Below are 20,046 nucleotides of genomic sequence, written 5' to 3' on the forward strand. Positions count from 1 at the left end.
AAATTTTCAAAAAATCGAAAAATGCTGGAAATTGTCTAAAAAGCGCACAATACCAAAAAAATGAAAATTTTACATAAATGTTTTTTCACAATTTTGAAAAATGTTTGGTTTTGTGCGCTTTTTATACAATTTCAAGAATTTTTTTTATTTTTCGATTTTTTTAAAAATTTGAACATTTTTTAAATCTCCCAAAGAGATGACTGCCAGACTCGGTGAAAGCCTCATCCTGGCTCTGCCGGACTCGGCCTCAATCTCAACCGGTTGCTGACTGCCTCAGTGTCTGCAATGCTGGAAATTGTCCAAAAAGCGCACAAATTTTTTTTTTCACTTATTTAAAAAATTCCTGTCTATGTACGCGCGTACCTGCAGACCCCAATGAAGTGGAGCACCATCCTGTTGCAGAATGATGTGTGGCTGTAAGTGCTCAATTTGTGGTGCTGCGTACCGTTGCAGCATGTCTAGGCAGGTGTTCATGTTTCCAGGATGATGGATCGGCAGAGACGGTCCAATGCCTTGGGCTCCACATTCACCAGACATAACTAACATCACTGGTTTTTTTCCTGTGGGGTTGTGTCATGAGCAATGTCTTCCGAACGCCAGTTAACAGACTTGATGACCTGAAGATCCGTATTAGGAATGTGATCTCGGCTATTCCAACGGACACGCTCCACAGAACATGGCAAGACCTCGAATTTCGTCTGGACGGTCTCTGTGCTACCAAGGGAGCCCACATCGTGGTCTACTGAGGTCAGTAAAAAACTTCCAGAGTTTCACTGTGAACTGCCGCAAACCGCATGTGGCTAGCTCAATTTGTTTGCGTGCCACAATTTTTCAAAACCCTGAAGGGACTTTGTGGACAGACTGTATATTGTGCAGGTGAAATGTACACTGGACTATGCAGTACAGTGACTGGGTAGGGAATTACTGCCTTCCCAATGGGTAAACCCAGTCCAGTAATGCGGAAATTGGAGGTTGACAGATTGTCAAACTACCAGTGTTCAAGGGACCCGCACTTGTATTTAATGGATTGAAATTCTGCTTTCCAGAACTGGTTGATTGCAATGGTCATTGTTATACCCTTACCATACAGTGACCACCTACTTATTCCTCTTCTATGCACAATATTTTTACAATTATAGTAATTACCAAGAGATATCCATATTGTGGCATAAGTTTATATTTCTCCAACAACTCTGCATGTAATGATGGATGAGACATGTTTATGCTAATCATGTCATTGCTTGTGTTAGCTCTAGAAAGCATAAGAAACAAAGTTTGTTAATTGATAACATTTAGATTGTGAGTGTGCATGTGCTGAAAAGTCTCTCATACATATTGTTACTGTATTGTAAAGTATTTCCCTGTGAACATAACAAAGAAATAAAAAATTCAATTAAACTTATAGTAATTAACCTCAATATTTGCAACGTAATTTACTCAAAGCAAGTATAATGTGTCAAGGTAAGACACATTAAAGCAGAAGGGGGCTTCCTTGCATCTTTTCAGCTTATTGAAGTTTCATTTATAGTAGGCCTGGGCTTTAAATAAAATGTAAAATAACATAAAAGTAATAATTTCTGAAAAATGACAAGCTAGGAGGTGAAATTTAAAGCAACTAAAGAAAAACTTGGAGTGTGTGATATTATTTGGAATAACTTAAAATACATTTTTATCATACAGGAATAGGGGAATTAAAACTTCACACTACAGGGCTTCCTGCTGCATTTTAACTCCAGTGTTAACAGTTTCGTTGCATGCTAGTGTGACACATGGCCAACTGAACAGCTCATAAGCTGTGATGCACATATGATAAAAGTTATGATTATGTGTATGGTATGTTTTTTTAAGGGGGGGCAGTGGTGGGCCACTAACCACAAGACCCAGATGGAAGGGACATGTTGATTGGAATGGTCAGTTTTGGGGTGATGGGCTGTGCTGTGATACCAGCCTTTCCAGATCTTTATGGTAGAGTCTGAATATTTGAAATGGATTGATGTCAGTGCTACTGTGTAATTTATATAATTTTATATTGTTGCAGGATCATATATTTTCTGTTTTGCAACAAAATTCAGAGTGTAATGGTAAGAAGGAGCAATCATTTTTGATTGGGGGTTTACACTACAGAATGCAACAAATTGTAACTTTTGAGCACAGAAAAATAAATAAGGATTATCAGGTAGAACTAACAAAATAATACATAATACTGGCACACAAAAGGGGCTATTACACATTCTGGTAAAATCACTGAAAAATTTCTGTTGCCCTCAGAGGGTTCAAAGTATTAGCCCAGAACATTTTTAAAACTGTAGGATATGTACCACTAGTGTACTAAATACTTTCTGGTAGAATAAGAAGAAACTGACTGTTTGCACTAGAAGTAGTAGTAAGGTTATTTATGCTCAAGAGGAGAAAAGATGTGGCAACACTACTAACAGTGTAACATGAGCTGCAGAGTATCTTCTTTTTGCTACACAATGGAATTTTATGAAGTGATAACTGCAAATGGTTGAAATAGTATACTAAGTACATGTGGCAAGAAAATTAGATGAATAAAATGTGGAAATAAAAAATAAACAGTATATTTTCATAAACCTTGAAACACAAGCACCAATAAAATATATCAACTTTCCAAAATTAAAACAGATGTGCAAACTCGTTACTAGATTCCCATGTTTTGGTGAAACATAGTGTCTCCATCTTCAGCCCAAAAGATGGAGACAGAATGTTTCTCCAAAACAATGGCATTTACTGATTAGCACCAAAACTTAGATCATCAACATCATCCTCAATGAAGATTTCTGTCTTCTGGGTTGTGTCATGTAGTATGGTAGCGTTTCAGAGATCATACTGCCTCCGTTATCAGGGCGATGAATGTGCCAAATGGGTGGAGGAAGCCAGGTTTATAGAACAGGACAGTGAAAGGAGTGGCCCGTCCCTAGCCACTGGGAGGTGTCAAATGAGGCGTGGGTGCGGACCAATAGGAGCGCGTGGGCATGTGTAACAGATATGGAGAGAAGGGGAGAGAGAATTACGAGATAAAAAGCCCTTGTGAGGGCCTCAGGGAGTGTCTGGTGGGATCTCGGGAGTTGGTAAACATCTACCATACTACATGGTGCAACAACCCAGAAGACAGAAATCTTCATACTCACCACTGTGAAAACCTCAAATCTCAGGCATGTGGTAGTACTTATGTTAAGTTATTTTAAAGTCTAAAATTGGATGAAATTATAATTGTTATAAAGAGGTATCAAAAGTTTTGTTTTCCTCATATCTAGTTATACAGCTACAAAACCTTGGCACATAATATGAGGATACAGAGACTGACCGCCATGGTGGTCTAGCGGTTAGAACGCTGGCCTTGTAATCCTGGGGTCTCGGGTTCGATTCCCGGCGGTGCCCAAATTTATAACTTGTGTTGGGCAAGGCCATGGTCTAGGCAACACGGAGGATTCCTCCGGGGGCTTCCCCGGTTTTTCCGTGGCATCCCAACAATTACTCCATTCACACACAGAAAAAGGCAATGGTAAACCACTTCTGGATCATCTGCCAAGAATGTATATGAACAGGTCCCAGTCCGAGGAAAGGATGGAAGGATCCTGTTCATATGGACCTGTCGTCAGACAGAACACTAAATAAAATATAAAAATAACAGACTGATGATAACATGACTGGGATGACAGAAAATGATACATCACCCAAGAAGTCTGAAAACCTGTGGGATAAATTATTACAATATTGTGTTTGAATAGCTTGCATGAAGAAGTGGTAGTGGAACCACGGTTCCGGAGAATCTGACATAAATACGTCTCTGTATTGTTGTTACCCAGGGGGGTTGGTTAAAACACTTGACATTAAAATGTAATGTAATGTTTCCTAGGTAACAACAATGCCGAGTAAACAGATGACGTTTCCTAGGTAACAACAATGCCGAGTAAACGTTCCCTAGGTAACCATTGTTGTCGATTTGTTGATACGGATCTTACACATTTTCCTTTCACTTTTTTGCCGAATGACCCTTCCATATTGACGTATTTACTTCAAAATAATGGCTGCAGCATCAGTAAGAAAATCACAACAAAACATTTGATTTTCAATGTGCATAGTGACTCCCCTAAACAGAATTCACAAGTTGATCTGAGTAGTGATAAACAGTTATGTTTTCTTTATGGCAAGGAATGAATTCTTAAACATTATGTTTGGCTTGAAAGGGTTACACAAAATTTGGAACCCAACACAGCAGACTCCATTAAGTAAACACTTACTGATGTTACAGGACACTGTACAACAAAACAATGTGTAACAAATTATGAATGCTTTTATTTCTAACCATGCAAAGTTCCTTCAATAAGACACAAATGTAGCAATACTTACAATACAGGATAATGTAATCTATTTAATGATTACAGAAAAAATCAATTCAAGCTATACATACATAATTATTCAACAGAACTACCAATAATACCAATAATAATAATAATCAGACAACAGAATTTGCATAAAGAGGAAGGAAGGGGGAAGAGGTAACCAAAATAATAAAAACAGATACAGACAGCAAATGCAGATTATGTCAGCACTTTGAGGAAATGACAGTTCATGTTGTGTCTGGATGCCCAGTGCTGGCGAAAGAGCAATATATACAATGACACGACCGTGAGTGCGCTCAGTTACATTTTAACATATGCAGGAAAGCTGGGGTAAAGCTAGGAAAGAAGCATTGGTATGAACACATCCCAAAGTGAAAGCAAAAGTAATTCCAATAATTATAGGAGCTACTGGAACTGTCTTCAAGTCACTCATAAAATATTTGGCCAACGTCCTGGGCAAACACAACATCAGGGAACTTCAGAAAGCTGCCATTTTAGGATCTTCATACATTGTTCGAAAGACGCTGTCATGAAATATATAGCCATCCCTCACAATAAAACTATATAATACATGTAACACATATTAAAAACAAAATGAATTTCAGAAATAGCTGTTGCACTATGTACCTCAGGGGCAAGGTTTGTCTCGGGTACATAAAAGTAAACACCCTATAAAGTCGTGAATAGATGGGATAATAATAATAATAATAATAATAATAATACCAACAAAAAAATTAAAACTGAACTGGTAAAACAGCAATCAGCTTCATTACACTGTCATGTTATACAAAGAAATTCGTGGTAAATAAAAATGAATAACACAATGACACAGTTCTGTAATTAAGGAAGGGTAAGCCAGAAGAAAGCCAATAGCTTCTGCCATTAACTTTATATACGAATTTTTTGAGTAATTTCCATGCTATAAATGAGACATTACCAACTTCCAATAACATATGTTTTTAGAATGTGACATTACCAATGGGAAGTAGGCCCTCCTGGCTCCCGACATTAAGCAAACTTGTAAGTCACCAAGGACACATTAAACAAAAGAATATTCAAATGTAAAGCCTGGCAAGAAAGGGGTCAATTCTACTAGAAAACCTTATAAGGCACGTGCTGCCTGTAGCCCATGGATATTTATTTATTTTTGTCTCTAAGCCCATACAGGTGTTCCTTAAAAATGGTGCCACGTCATTTCTTTTTTAATTTCTAAATAGCTGTTCCGTTCCTCACATGTTTTAGCAAAACAAATTTTGTGCTCTTGGATTTACATTAACACAATGCAGATGCATTCTTGACCTCATGGAAGTATCTGGTGGGCCAGGTCAGCAGGAATACAAAACTGAGGAGCATAATTTGGATAATGCACAAAGTGAATCAGAAGTTTCACAGTGGGTAGCTATATGTGTCATGATGAAAGACACAGAGTGCAATCTTACTATAAAAATTTCTGATTTCGTCGTCGTCAACCAATTTGTCGTCAAAAAATGACGTCATCAACAATGTCAACAGATATTTGTTTACTCGGCATTGTTGTTTAACACAACAATGCCGAGTAAACAAAGATAACGCTTCACAACAAAGAAATCAAAAAATATCAAGCGTCGCATTATCACTATAACTAACAAATAAAGAAAAGCGAAGGGTGATTTACATTGATAAACGCAGAAAAACTTATTCAACAAGAACAGAACAGCAGAAGAAAACAAACGAAGACTTGCAAGGGTGGGGTTGGACGTAGATAGTTGACTGACCAAGAACAATTGGCCTCTGAACAGCGACGTAAAGAACTAAAACATCAGACCTACTTAACAAGTAATGAATTTGGGGAGGTTGGTCAAGTGTTTAACCCCCCCCCCCCCATTCGGGGGGTTAGTTTAGTTTCTTACTCAGGTGTTAAAACACTTGAATGAGACACTAAACTAACCCCCCGAAGGGGAGTTAGTTTAGCGTGTTACTTAAGATTTCAAAACGCAACCAACCTTTCAGAAAGGGGAGGTTGGTCAATTGTTTTAACCCTCAATTCGGGGCAGTTAGTTTAGTTTCTTACACAAGGTTGGTGGCGTTTTACAAACTTGACCAACCCTCCCTAGGAGCTCCGAAAGGAGCGCCCTGCTCTAGTATATCAAAAATATTCACAGTGATCATATTTTACAATGTGGCCAATGATATGCTTTAAATTTAGCATAAGATTTCATGTGGCTTAAAGAACAACCTACATTATTATTAATAATGTGTCAGTGTGCCAATTAACAATTAATACAAGAGACAAGCTATAGTCATTGGCTGATGACATATGCAGAGTGTCCGGATGAAAGGTATCCAAAATAAAATATTTATATCTCGGAAACTAATTGTCAAACACGTATCCGGTTTATGTCATCGGAAAGGAAAACTCTGAAAGTTTTTTTCATGTGCCAGCTGGTGACCTTCGGCGAGCTCAGTAACTATGTCGACACCACAGGAACAAGGTTCAATGCGTGTTGTGGCTAGCAGAGTTGCAATCTCTTATGGCTGTAAAGCATTGCTTTAGAATGCAGTATGGACGTCAACCTCCTACACGGAAAAGCATTTGGTTCTGGGACAACAAACTGAGGACTACAGGTAGTCTGGTGTGTGTAAAATCTCCTGGAAAGACACGGACCTCTGAAGAAAATGTCAATCGCATTAGAGAGGCATTCCAGCGAAGTCCGCGCAAATCAATTCGTGCTGCTAGCTTGCAGTTACAAATTCCACGTTCAACAGTGCACGATGTGCTACACAAAAGGCTCCGCCTAAGAGCGTACAAGATTCAAATGATTTCATGCACTAAAACCGACTGACCAAGTAGCACGCACAAACTTTGCTGTGGACATGCTAGAAAGAATTGACATGTCACCTGATTTCCTCCGCCAAGTGTGCTTCTCGGACGAGGCGACATTCCATGTCAATGGAGTTGTAAACAGGTACAACTGCAGGATTTGGGGCAGTCAAAATCCACGTCATATTTGAATTGGAGAGAGGCAGCCCAAAGTGAACGTGTGGGCCGGCTTAATGCATGACAAGTTGATTGGACCGGTTTTCTTTTCGGAAAAGACTGTGACCGGACGTTCATACTTGAAGGTTTGGCTTTTATGACCAGTGTGCTGTGATGTACAGTAGAACAAAGAAGACAATGAAAAATAACTATCAGAAGATATTGTTTCACTTACATCTCACAAAAATTGATTGAGAAGTATGAAGGAAAATCTTCCTCTGATATCCTGTCAACAAGAACAAGGAAATTACCTCTAGATCCTACTGGAAGATTCACTGGGAGGCAGTTTCCTGTTTGGCCCTCCAACAGAAATAAGGGACATGCTAGCAAATATGGACAGAAAAGCAAGATACAAAAAGCAAATTTATAGGTGAATTCACTGCAAGGTTTCAGTGAATCCAGCACCTTGTTTCATACTACATATAGTTCTCTTCAGACCAGGTGGTGGAAAAACAAACATATGGCAAACATATAAATATTCAAGAAGTGTTGTACAAGATGACTGCAGGTTTTAAGGGAGAAGGGGGAGAAATAAAAGCAGCAAATTTTGGCAGATATCTTTCTTACAGAAAATTGAGACAATTCCAAATGATAACATATATTAATGAAAAACTATATGAAATTAAGGGAAAAATAAAATCTAACCAATTTTTGCTCAAAACACTTCAAGCTATAAACTTGCTGGATGCCAAATATGCCACAGCATTGAAGAACTTCTGATAACTAGAGTTGTGTACACACAGCTTTGAATTTTAAACATTTTTAAAGTATATTCCAATATTTTGTGTAATCAACTGTATGGCATAATATGGGAGTGGTGAGGACAGTGACAGTGATGATGATAGCAGTGTATTTGAACGGCAGTAGTAGTGATTAATTGCACAAAATCGGTATCTCAAAGGGAAAAACAATGTTAATTAATGTATCTATGTGAATACATAATTTTGTTTCCATATATTCTACGAGGCGCGTCCCAAAAGTAAGTTTCCCTGGGGCTGTTTACAGAAACAAAACACAATTTCATGGAAATATTTATTGCAACAGATACAGCAAGTGTCCAGCTATTTTTCAACATATTCGCCACCGGAATTGAGACATTTGTCATACCGTGGGACCAACTTTTAATACCTGTGTTGTAGAAGTCTGCCGCCTGGGATTGGAACCACTGTGTGACAACCATCTCCGCCTCTCTGTCATTCTCAAAACGCTGACGCTGACCGGACAGAAATTTCTTGAGGTGTAGGAAAAGATGGAAATCACTAGGAGCGAGGTCCGGGCTGTAGGGTGGATGATTAAACACCTCCCAGCTGAACTCCTGCAGGAGACTTGCTGTCCGTCGAGCCGTGTGCGGCCTAGCGTTATCGTGCAGGAAGACAATACCGGCACTAAGCATCCCGCGCCGCTTGTTCTGAATGGCCCGTCGCAGAAAAATGTCTGCACCAGCGACGCACCATCTGCTTGCTCATAACGTTAGGCCCATAGACCCGGCACAGCTGACGATGAATTTCGATCGGCGCTATGCTCTGTGCATTCAAAAACTTTATCACTGACCGCACTTCACAGTCGGCGGGAGCTGGAATAAGAACCTCCATCTTCAACAGCTGCAACGATGCTTAGTGCCGGTATTGTCTTCCTGCACGATAACGCTAGGCTGCACACGGCTCGACGGACAGCAAGTCTCCTGCAGGAGTTCAGCTGGGAGGTGTTTAATCATCCACCCTACAGCCCGGACCTCGCTCCCAGTGATTTCCATCTTTTCCTACACCTCAAGAAATTCCTGTCCGGTCAGCGTCAGCGTTTTGAGAATGACAGAGAGGCAGAGATGGTTGTCACACAGTGGTTCCAATCCCAGGCGGCAGACTTCTACGACACAGGTATTCAAAAGTTGGTCCCACGGTATGACAAATGTCTCAATTCCGGTGGCGAATATGTTGAAAAATAGCTGGACACTTGCTGTATCTGTTGCAATAAATATTTCCATGAAATTGTGTTTTGTTTCTGTAAACGGCCCCAGTGAAACTTACTTTTGGGACGCGCCTCGTATATAAAAATTCCCTTTTGAATTGAATGTAATTTATTATTAAAAATCGTGAATCCACTCAGTTTTTGGAGTGTGGCACACATTCCAGGCAATACAATACTTTAAAATTGTCATATTATGCACATCTAAGCAGCAAAGCACAAATAACTCGGAAAGGGGGACAACAATTTAATAGTGCAAAATGTAGTCCAAATATGGCTACCATACACTGTTAGGTCACTATCATGAAAGGATAAAATATACAATGCTCCATTACCTCTGATCACATATTCCATTCAACACAACCAAATTACCTGCTCATTTGTACTACACCAACAATACAATTCTGAGCACAGGCACGTCTTAAATTTAAATTGAAGCACAGAATATAACATGAACTTTTCAGATCAGGTCAATGCCGCTGTCATTAAGCGACAAAAGAATCACACACACAGTGTCCCACCTAACGAGAAACCTGTAAAGACAGCATGGAGCAAACTATTGGAAAATTAGTCAGGCACAATGAAGAACATAGGTACTGCACAGTAGCAGATGGGTTCCAAATTATGTGCGACTCTCTGTATACATTTAATATTAATCAGTCATATGTCAAAATGACTGCAGAATCCTGGAAATTCACAGAAAAATCTTACGATATTAGTTTGTATCAAAGAACTTTCAGCATGAAGTCAATTTTCAGATTGCATAATGAAAACAATAAGATATTTTATGTTAATATAATGTTATATTACACATGACAAAACAAAACACATCATACTGAAAACCATATCAATATAACTCACCTGAGTTGCAGTCGTGATACTATGCACTTAACAAATGGAATGTGTATTAATTACATGTAACAGTTGCAAGACTGCCTTTCACATCAGTGTGGGCATGTCAGTGTATGTCACATTTTGGTTTTTAAACAATATTAATGTAAGACATATGTTTTATACACCAACATACTCATGTTTGTGGACTACAAATTAATTACTGAATTCATGTCTCAACAACTGAGGCAGTAAAGAGCAAATAATACTAGACTCAAACAATCAAAATATTGTAAACATTTTCCAATACATCGGAGTAAGAATCAGAGATGCATATGATCTATGATTCTGGGAATAAAAGACTATGGCCAATATGGATTAGAACATACATATTTTTATACAAAAAAGATAAACTATAAAATTCGGACAAACAGACCAATAATGCACATCAGACTTCACCTCTGTGCATATGATTCCTTCATCTTCATTTTACTTCTCTGAAAGAAAGAAGAAAAAATTGTCAGTGGAACCATGGTTCCGGATAATTTGACGTAAATACGTCATACCTGCTTTACAATTGAGTAAAGTTTGATTAAGACATTGCTTATTTAACTTGAATTAGTTCTGCTTAAGATGGGTCTGTGGTAGATGAATGTAATGTAAGGTAAGGTAAGGTAACTATGTAGGTAACCATTGTTGTTTATTTGTTGATAAACAGATGACGTTTCCTAGGTAACATAACAATGAAGTTACACTTTTTCGTTACATTTTTGCCGAATGACACTGACCCTAAAATATAGACGTATTTATGTCAAAAAAAATCAATGGCATACGCTGTCACTAGCTACTAGCAGTAACCAATTTAAATTTAATCAACAGGGAGAGTGTAATTATAGAGTTTTAGGAAATGAATAAGAACACAATCAGAAACTAGGACTTTATATATAAACAGAACAAAACAAGAAGAAAAATTGGTAACATTAAGGATACTGCTTCATGGTCCAATATAACAGTCTGCAGTAAAAAATGTAATTTTTTACTGAGGCAGCATATAGTCTGGATTGAGAAACACTGACATGTATCACATATGAACACTTAAAGAGGAAAGACAGACAGGGAAAATAAGTGGAAAGAAGTAATGGGGCAGTTCATGAATGTCTCACTCACTAGCAGGTAGCAGGTTTTCATTCATGAGTACTTCCTTGACATGAGGGAACTCGATGACGTAAGCTCCAGGGCTGTAGCATGATACAATTCGTGCCTTGTAAGTCTTGTTCACTTGAACCAGTTCGCAGATCCGCTTCTTCACTGTCTCAGTCGACGTGTCAAGTCCTGATAAAAATGTCACTTCATTTTATAAACATATTAAATATCAAACATAAAATTTGCATTTTTTACATTTCATTCTGCAAAGATGGAGATATCTTTCTACATATATCTCACTGTTTCACAAAATGCATTTCACCTGTTTGTGGATTTATAACTTTAACATGAAATTGGTAATCAGACCACAAATTCAATATTACCATCTTCTGGTCAAGAATTTTCCTGCTTTTACATTACCGCATTAACAAAAGCTAACCATTGGACCTCAACCACTTGAAACTAGTGCATACCTTCACATCCTATTTATAAAAGATCCTGAATACCTTACTACACCATCCTGCTCAGTGATGGGAGGATAAATGACGATGATTATGTTCACCACTAGCGCACAGGAAAAAGGAAAATGATAAAAATAACTTACCTTCCAGTAAACACAGGATTGCAACAGCTGGTATTTTAACATAATCTGGTACCATCCTACGAATATTTGTCTTATCAACACGTGCCATATTCCCAAAATCTAAGAATATTATGTTATATTCATTTGAAGGACGGTCTTCAAGACACATGGCACGATACCATAATCCGTCTGTAATACAAATGCATTTAAAATAAGTTTGGTAACACAAGCAAACCTGAATCATACCAGTACCATGACACCAACTAAAAACATGTTATAAGGAGACCAAAAGCATAGTGATCACAGCGAATTCATAAAGCAACAGATAGATGAGAACTCAAATGTTTGACAGTTAGTGAGTATACAAATGAATAACCTATGATGGCCACAACAAATTAAATGGGCATCTACTGGATACTGTAAAAAGGGGAGACCAAAAAAAAAAGCGATTACTAGACAAAGAAAACAATATATATGGATGACAATTGCAGAGTATGAGAACAGGGAACCTATATAAAATACCTAAAACATACCTTCAAATCTGGCCAAACAAAGTTCAGAATTTCTAGGAACATATAATTTCTCTGGAGCAGAATTGCAGTAATTGTTCATTTCTTCTACCATGGTTCTGTGGACATATACCAGAATTTCTGTATTTGCTTCACAGCCCATAAAATTCACACCATCCAATTTATGAAGAACAAGAAAGTCGATAGTCTGCCCCACAGGCAACTCCAGGTATTCAATATCATGTTCCGTGAAGACTTTACAATCTGCAATCAAGATACCAGAAAATTACCACAATGTATACATAAATAATAAAGACCTCATTAAGACATGCCTGAACCATTTTTTGAACGGTTTACAATTAAGAGAATGTGATAAAAATAATGACAAGACAGAAATACATTTGTAGAATAATTTGCTTTGCAGCAGTAAATGAACGTCTATGCTCAGAATGTATGCAAAATCACAAAGCATAAATTTGAAAAATATATGTATAATTACAGTGTGCAGACATTTACGGCATACAAAAAAGTTACAAAAGTAAAGAAGTGGCATTAAATTCAGTTTTATGAAATTATTTCATACGAGCCCAAGACAATAATTTTAAATCAAAATGAGATCTTGACAAATATTCTAAAGACTGCTAAATGGCAAAGAAAATATTCGCATAATCAATTAATGTACTGGTTGAAGTTCAGAATTCAGCATGTTTCCCAAATCATGACATGTTCCAGGGCAGTTTTTGATCTGCTCCTGTCTGCTTAGGTCAGGCAGGCCAGGTTAGGTTTGGAGCACTCAAACTCTACTCTGGACTTTTACCAAAATTCCATATAAGGTTCTATTTTTGCATCATGTAAGTTTATTTTTCAGAAATAAAGTATGATATTGAAAAAACTCATACTATGTATAATTATGTCCTGCATTTCAAAAGAATTTGCTGCTGGTACTAGGCTTCCAAGTTTCAAGAAAGATCCATTTATGTAAGATTTGAGGTTTTCCGTCATCAGGGTGATGCAGTATGACCTCTGAAACGTTGGTTAACATCGACCAGACTACACAGCGCAACAACCCAGAAGACAGAAATCTTCATACTAATTCATCGCCCTGATGACGGCGGCAGTATGACCTCTGAAACGTTGGTTAACATCCACCAGACTACACAGCGCAACAACCCAGAAGACAGAAATCTTCATACTAATTCATCGCCCTGATGACGGAGGCAATATGACCTCTGAAACGTTGGTTAACATCTACCAGACTACACAGCGCAACAACCCAGAAGACAGAAATCTTCGTACTAATTCATCGCCCTGATGATGGAGGCAGTATGACCTCTGAAACGTTGGTTAACATCGACCAGACTACACAGCGCAACGACCCAGAAGACAGAAATCTTCAAGATCCATTTGTCTCTAAGAAAGATAAAAAACTCTGTGAATATGAGGCATACCTGACCCTCACCATGGTTTAGAGCCAATGTTAAGATGTAGGTCTCCTTTGCTTTTAATAACCTACCGCTGGGGGAAGTGACGTTATCTTACAGGTTAACACCAGCCACACCATCATTCTCAACCTCCACCTTTACTGGTCATACATCACTGTTGAAACATGAACCACCTGGCCATGTGTCACAGCAGCATTCCACTAAGTCTAGCAGACAGCCTGAGGTTGGGAATTTAAATCCTTTACACCTCTATGATAAAGATGTATCCTTGCTAAGAGACAGTACTGTGAAATGCAGTAATTACCTGTGGGATCCTTGCCTGCTGCCATGGCTTTCTTCCATCCAGGCTCTAGCACTGCATTCATCTTATCACTCAGACTGGAACCATCTGGCAGAATCAGCTGCACTCCATCTTCGTATGATTCAGCAAGAATCTATATAAAACAGGACAATAAAAATCCATGTTTACTCATGACCCATTTCATTTTAATTAAATATGTATTTTTGTCTGCACATGGGTACAAGGTTAGAGGCACTTCTATTTGAATACTGTCAAGAATAAGCGAATCTGGTAATCTATGTGACTGTTAAGGAGATAGTGAACGAATGTTGCATGTAAAAATGGATCACAAATCTAATGAGGGGGAGAAAAAAAATTAGTACTTGGGAACTATCACAGCACTTAAAGGGTTTTGCTATCTTCTACCTACCAGTTTCATTTCAACTTCTCTGCCAATAAGGCTGGATAAGAAGTCACTTGCTTCTTTTGTCATTGGTTTATCAACAACATCCTTGAGACCCACTTTAACTACCATACATGGAATCTGAAACATGGGTAATAAGTAATATTACAGCCCTTTTGACAAGCCAGAAGAAAAAAGTCAAAACTTTTACCATAACACATATATCTGCGGTTTCTGATTTTTACAGTGATGCATATGAAGATGGTTATCTTCTCGGTTGTGCCATGTTACCTGGCAGAAGTTTACCAATGATTCAGAGGTATTTTCTGCAATGGTGCGACAAACCATAAGATAGCCACCTTTAACACATATGTCTCTCACGTACTGGAAATGTCAGATTGAATAGTATCCCACAACTCTCTTAAAGCATGTATTCCAAATACAACTACATAAAAAGATTTTAACATATTATGGCTTCATTTTACACCAATGGTTTCCAAGTCTTGGTCCACAGACAGTACCATTCTTTTCTAGTAACACTGAAACAAGTTAAATTTTCTATTTATCTCATGAGAATGTGAAATACACAGTAGATGAAATGTTGGATTTGAAAGAAGTTATTTTGGATGTAATGCGTAAGAAACAAAATACTGTAACACAAAAGGTTACATACTGCCTAGAGCAAAAACTTACCATCGAAGGATAAATTAATCCAGCATCTTTTAGCCTTACTCATATACAGTAGGGCACCGCTTATACGGCGGGTTAGGGACCAGACCCCCGCCGTAAAGCGAAAATCGCCGAAAAGCAGATCTTAGCCTTATTTCACTTGCAAATGCATATCAAAGCCTAATAAGATGTTACACTATCATATAGTAAGTGCACAATAGCGCTAGGCCTAAGAAAATGATATGAAATGAAGGAGAAGGCGCATCTTCATCATGTGACTCTTCAACGAATCCTATTCGTTTTGGTGATGGTTCGGAAGCCATAGACATGCCTTGTTCACGAAGTTTAATGATCTCTAACTTGGCATTTAAAGTAAGAGGCTTACGACTCCTCTTTTTATCGCTACTACCCTTAGACGCCATTGTAATTATACTGTAGTAACACAAAAATATTATATAAATATACAGTTTGTAATAACTGGAAAATTGCCAGAAATACAGAGAGACGCGGAGAGCACAAAAGCTGTAAACAGACTGAATCAGCGACGAAAAAATGGCGCCGGACGCACTTCTCTGACTCAGCTGTTGAGCGCCGTATTAGCGGATCGTCATAAAGCGGAGCGCCGAAAAGCGGGGCCCTACTGTAGTCTTACATCATATCCATGGATCTACTCCCCCTGCAACTTTTGAACTTACCAATTTTCATTATATCTAGAATGAAAATCATGCCATTTGAAGCATTTGTACTTTTCACTTTCTAACCATCGACAACACCAACATGTCGGCCATGCAAATTTGAGCGACAGGAGTGACAGACACTACTGCCACTTAATTTAGCATCCTGAAAGTTTGTGGTTATAGATCTTGAAAAAATATGCAATAAGGCAATTCCATCTGTGGATTATGCGATATCTAAATTTAGCTTCCGGGATGATGGCAAACACTAATGAACCACTGGAAATGGTACTGTGAAATTCTGGAGAGATGTCATAAAAACTGGGGTTAGAAAGAAAACTGTCAACATGGTGTTATATGAGGTTTCTATTAGCTTCCAACCAATGGAGATGAGCTTTTGAACAGTCCCCACACATGTGTCTTAAGATGTTTGTGAAAGAACATGCCATAGCAAATATGCATTCTTTTTCATATATCCAAGCATTCACCCAGCTGCTTGCCACATGTTGTCTCTCCACTGTAACCTTTTCCATCTTCAGAAAGAGAAAAAGTCACAATCGCTTTTGTTACAGACTTATGATCAGTGCACAGGCACAGGTCTTTGTTATTGGTAGCCACATGGCATATGCACTGCCATGCAACATGACTGCTGAATGTATGAGACATACAGCAGTCCTTTCAGACTGCAAGGCAGTCTACAATATAATGAACAATGTATATCAGAGTCAGCTGCTGTTGAGTAGTAGGAAAGCTATAGAAACAGTCCTGCTGCAGATGTGCATATATAATAAAAGACAAGTAAGATAAGAGGAAAGAATTTATTTATTTTAATCTTACTTTTTTTAGAGCATCAGGAAGAGGTTTCAGCCTGTCTGTTGTAACACAGTCCAGATTCCCAAAGTCAACGTAAATTACTTTTGCAGTTTGGTTTTCAACACCAAGGACTTTGGCTCTGTAATAGTTTCCATCTGCCACAAACTTGCAAGCAACTATTTCATTCTTTCTTGGCACATGGTCCAATTCTGGAGCTGAGAAATATAGAAAGACATATTAAATCAAACATGTACACATATAAAATGACTTTCACATGTTTGTATTTATTTATGTACTTACATACTAGTTATTAATTTAATAAAGCTGCCGGTAATCCAGGCTAAAGTGATAAATAATAGCATGATTCAAAAGGAAATATAAATGTATACGTAAATTGTCATAGCCTAATTTAAGGTACTATCCTATATACAGTAAAACCTCTCTAAGTTGGACACTTGGGGTTCCACAAAAATGTGCCCAACTTACAGAGGTGTCCAAGATAGAGGGAAAGAGAAAATCAGATTGTGGTCTAATGACCATATAATCTATTTACTTACACTAATTACTGTAGGCTTGCTTGAATTAAGAATTAATGACAATAGTATTAATAATAATCTTTTGAAGCCCATTCCCATGCATTGCACATTACACCCCAGCCTCAATAACATTTTCTAAAGTTAATTCCATCAATTTTCGCTTCCCCATTGCAAAAAGAAAAATTCCATTTCTGTTAACACAGTCTGAACTCAACTGCAAGCACAGAACTGATGGAGTTAAAACTGTCTTCTGCAATACTGTAGTCCAGTCAAGGGTTCAGCAAAATAATAGTTAAACACTTGCAATGCATTCCAATGATGGGTTCAATGTCCATAAGATAATCCTCCAGAGAGGAGGCATTCATCAGTCAGAAATTCAAAATAACAAAATATGTAACTGAAAAGGTTTCCCTGAAAGCATTGAAGCTAAGTGCATGAACCTGTCCAACTTACAACGAAAGGGGTGTTCAAGTTCCAGGATAAAGGGGTGTCCAAGATACAGGGTATTGTGGACATGTAAAATTATAGGATTTTCGCAGGTTCCAATTAAAAATGTCCAATATAAAGAGGGTGTCCAGGATATAGGGGTGTCCAAGTTGAGGGGTTTTACTGTATATGCCTGGAAGTAAGAATACAAAGCAGAGAGCTAACCACTTGGCTGCAACATTATGCAAGTATGTTTGTACATGTTTCTACCCCAAGAACAAATCTGGACTTGCACTCCAATACTATGCAGCTTTGCTTTTCTGTGACCAATAAAAATCTTACTTGGTGGAATATAACATTAAAAGATGAGGAAAACCTTAGTCCTTTCTTGGTAATGATACAAGGTATGATGTTTCTTGCACATTAGTGCAACTGTATATTGAACTTCAACAAAGTAATATGTTTTTCCTATGCTACACATTAAAGTGAAGTAAAGCTGTCCCACTATACACCATGTAGGTGCTTTGGGGGAAGCAGGTATAGCTCCTACTCATTCTTAACCTCAGTACTAGATGGGGGCGAGTGGTCAGTGTCATGGCCTGGCCATGCTTTACCCCCAGGAAAGGACCCCAGTACCCACTGGATAAGAGACTGGGTAGGCCCCAGAGCCGGTCTGGACGCAGAAGCTAGAGGATAAATCCTCTGCCTCCGTAGAGAATTGAACCGTGGTCGTCCAGTCCATACTGCATATTGGAAAGATAAATACAGAAGTAAAGTCTGATATTTTCAGACCACACCTCAAACTGTTAGTCAAATTATTTATCAACCGATAATGCTAAAGGAGTAAAAAGTACAGCTAGAAATGAAGCTGTAGTACACAACATGGTGGGGGGGAGAGAATACACCCATGTCAACAAACTCAATTAGAAACACCTAATTTGTTAGTCTAATACCTTTTATGCAGTGCAGGCCAACATCCTGAATTAACTGACAAAACATGTCCCTTGAACTCTTTGATGCAGGACGTACAAACAGTGATTTCTGATCAAAAAATACTTGAAGAATAACAGTATCATTATTCTTGATTTCAATACTCTTCATTCCCTCATCTTCTACTGATGGAATCCATCGTTTCAGCACTGCCTTGCATAATTCTTCATTGGTAAGTGACCGTAAAATACATGTCGTTGTTTTATGAGTCTCATCCACATCTGTCACCATGAATAAAAACCGGTCACTCCCCTGCAATACATTACTGTGGTCAGTTCAACGACAATATGGCAAGTCTAAATCAAACACAGGAAATACAGCAAAACAATGCACCCTGGAAAATATATAAAACTCTAAAAAGGTGAAGGAAACAGGACAGAGGATATTGATTCTTTCATTTCTTTACAACACTCTTTCTACTGCACAGGTTATACAGCATCAAATGGGATGGGGAAAATGACCATGAATGACGAGTAGGTACAGATCTGAAAGGTGATAGTCATGGCCCATTTGCAAGCACTGTCCCACCATATGCCTGGAAAGACATGAAAAACCAGAATAAACTCAAAACATCAAGTAAGTCCACAGCATTAGTAACCTACTTGATGACAGAAAATATTACATTCAATAGGAAACTCTGTATACATCTCAATGCAGTCACTGGCGACAATTTTTTACTTACGGCAGACCAGAGTTTCTCCTTGGGACTGGTGCAGCTAATAACACTGCACCTAGCAGCCAATTCTGGAATCAATGTTAAATTCTGGGGTAGTTTCTTCACAGTTTTCACATTTCCTATAAGCCCCACATCACAGAAATTAACACGGTAGCTAGAACTACCAATAGACATAATGTATGCTCTATTCCATGTTTCGTTTTCCTCTTCACTTTCAATTTTAGCAAAAGCTGCAACCATATCTCCAACAACAGGTCTGAAAAAGAAAAAAAGTTGTGTACTAACATCACAAAATTTACTCACATAAAGTGCAACATGGAATCACAATAATGATTTTTGAAATTAATGTTATATTATACCAGAAAACAACAAATGTGCACATGTTGCTACAATAAATTCCAAAATTAAAAAAGATTTATGCTCATGTGGAAAAACCAATACAGGAAAGCTGAAGGGAGATAAACCTGATGAACCTCAAAATCTTAAGATACTATGGGGCTGCAAAGAAATGCAGAGGTCCCAAGATTATCTAAATTACAAATACAGTGAAACCCTTTTGTAATGAGAATTCATAAAATTTAAAAATGCCTCTTCTAGCGGGTACTCAGGTGGTTATCTAGATGTGAAAATAATGAATAATAATTAAGATTCTCCATGTCTTCAGCAGTAAGACTTTTTAACTTAACAACTGGAAGCACAAACACTTCAAACTCTTGTTCATTAGCCAAG

The 20,046-nt window shown here is 38.1% G+C and overlaps 1 protein-coding gene across 4 annotated transcripts in view; it reads right to left on the reverse strand.

Moving 5' to 3' along the window:
* Positions 1-9,569: 9,569 nt before the first annotated feature.
* The window catches only part of LOC110830229 (uncharacterized), a 28,847-nt gene continuing 18,370 nt past the window's right edge, over positions 9,570-20,046 (reverse strand). For all 4 annotated transcript variants that reach the window (XM_087353110.1, XM_087353108.1, XM_087353109.1 and 1 more), the window contains 9 exons: positions 19,324-19,573; positions 18,605-18,893; positions 16,714-16,904; positions 14,561-14,674; positions 14,155-14,284; positions 12,433-12,672; positions 11,921-12,088; positions 11,341-11,505; positions 9,570-10,670 (listed from right to left, as the gene is read on the reverse strand). In XM_087353110.1, coding sequence (XP_087209236.1) covers positions 10,663-10,670; positions 11,341-11,505; positions 11,921-12,088; positions 12,433-12,672; positions 14,155-14,284; positions 14,561-14,674; positions 16,714-16,904; positions 18,605-18,893; positions 19,324-19,573 — 1,555 coding nt within the window. In that variant the 3' untranslated portion in view covers positions 9,570-10,662. The remainder of the gene's footprint in view (positions 10,671-11,340; positions 11,506-11,920; positions 12,089-12,432; positions 12,673-14,154; positions 14,285-14,560; positions 14,675-16,713; positions 16,905-18,604; positions 18,894-19,323; positions 19,574-20,046) is intronic.

This window comes from Zootermopsis nevadensis, unplaced genomic scaffold (genome assembly GCF_977971745.1).
Source record: "Zootermopsis nevadensis isolate Lab colony 2312 unplaced genomic scaffold, Znev_1.0 Znev_ptg000021l, whole genome shotgun sequence".
Lineage (NCBI taxonomy): Eukaryota > Metazoa > Arthropoda > Insecta > Blattodea > Termopsidae > Zootermopsis > Zootermopsis nevadensis.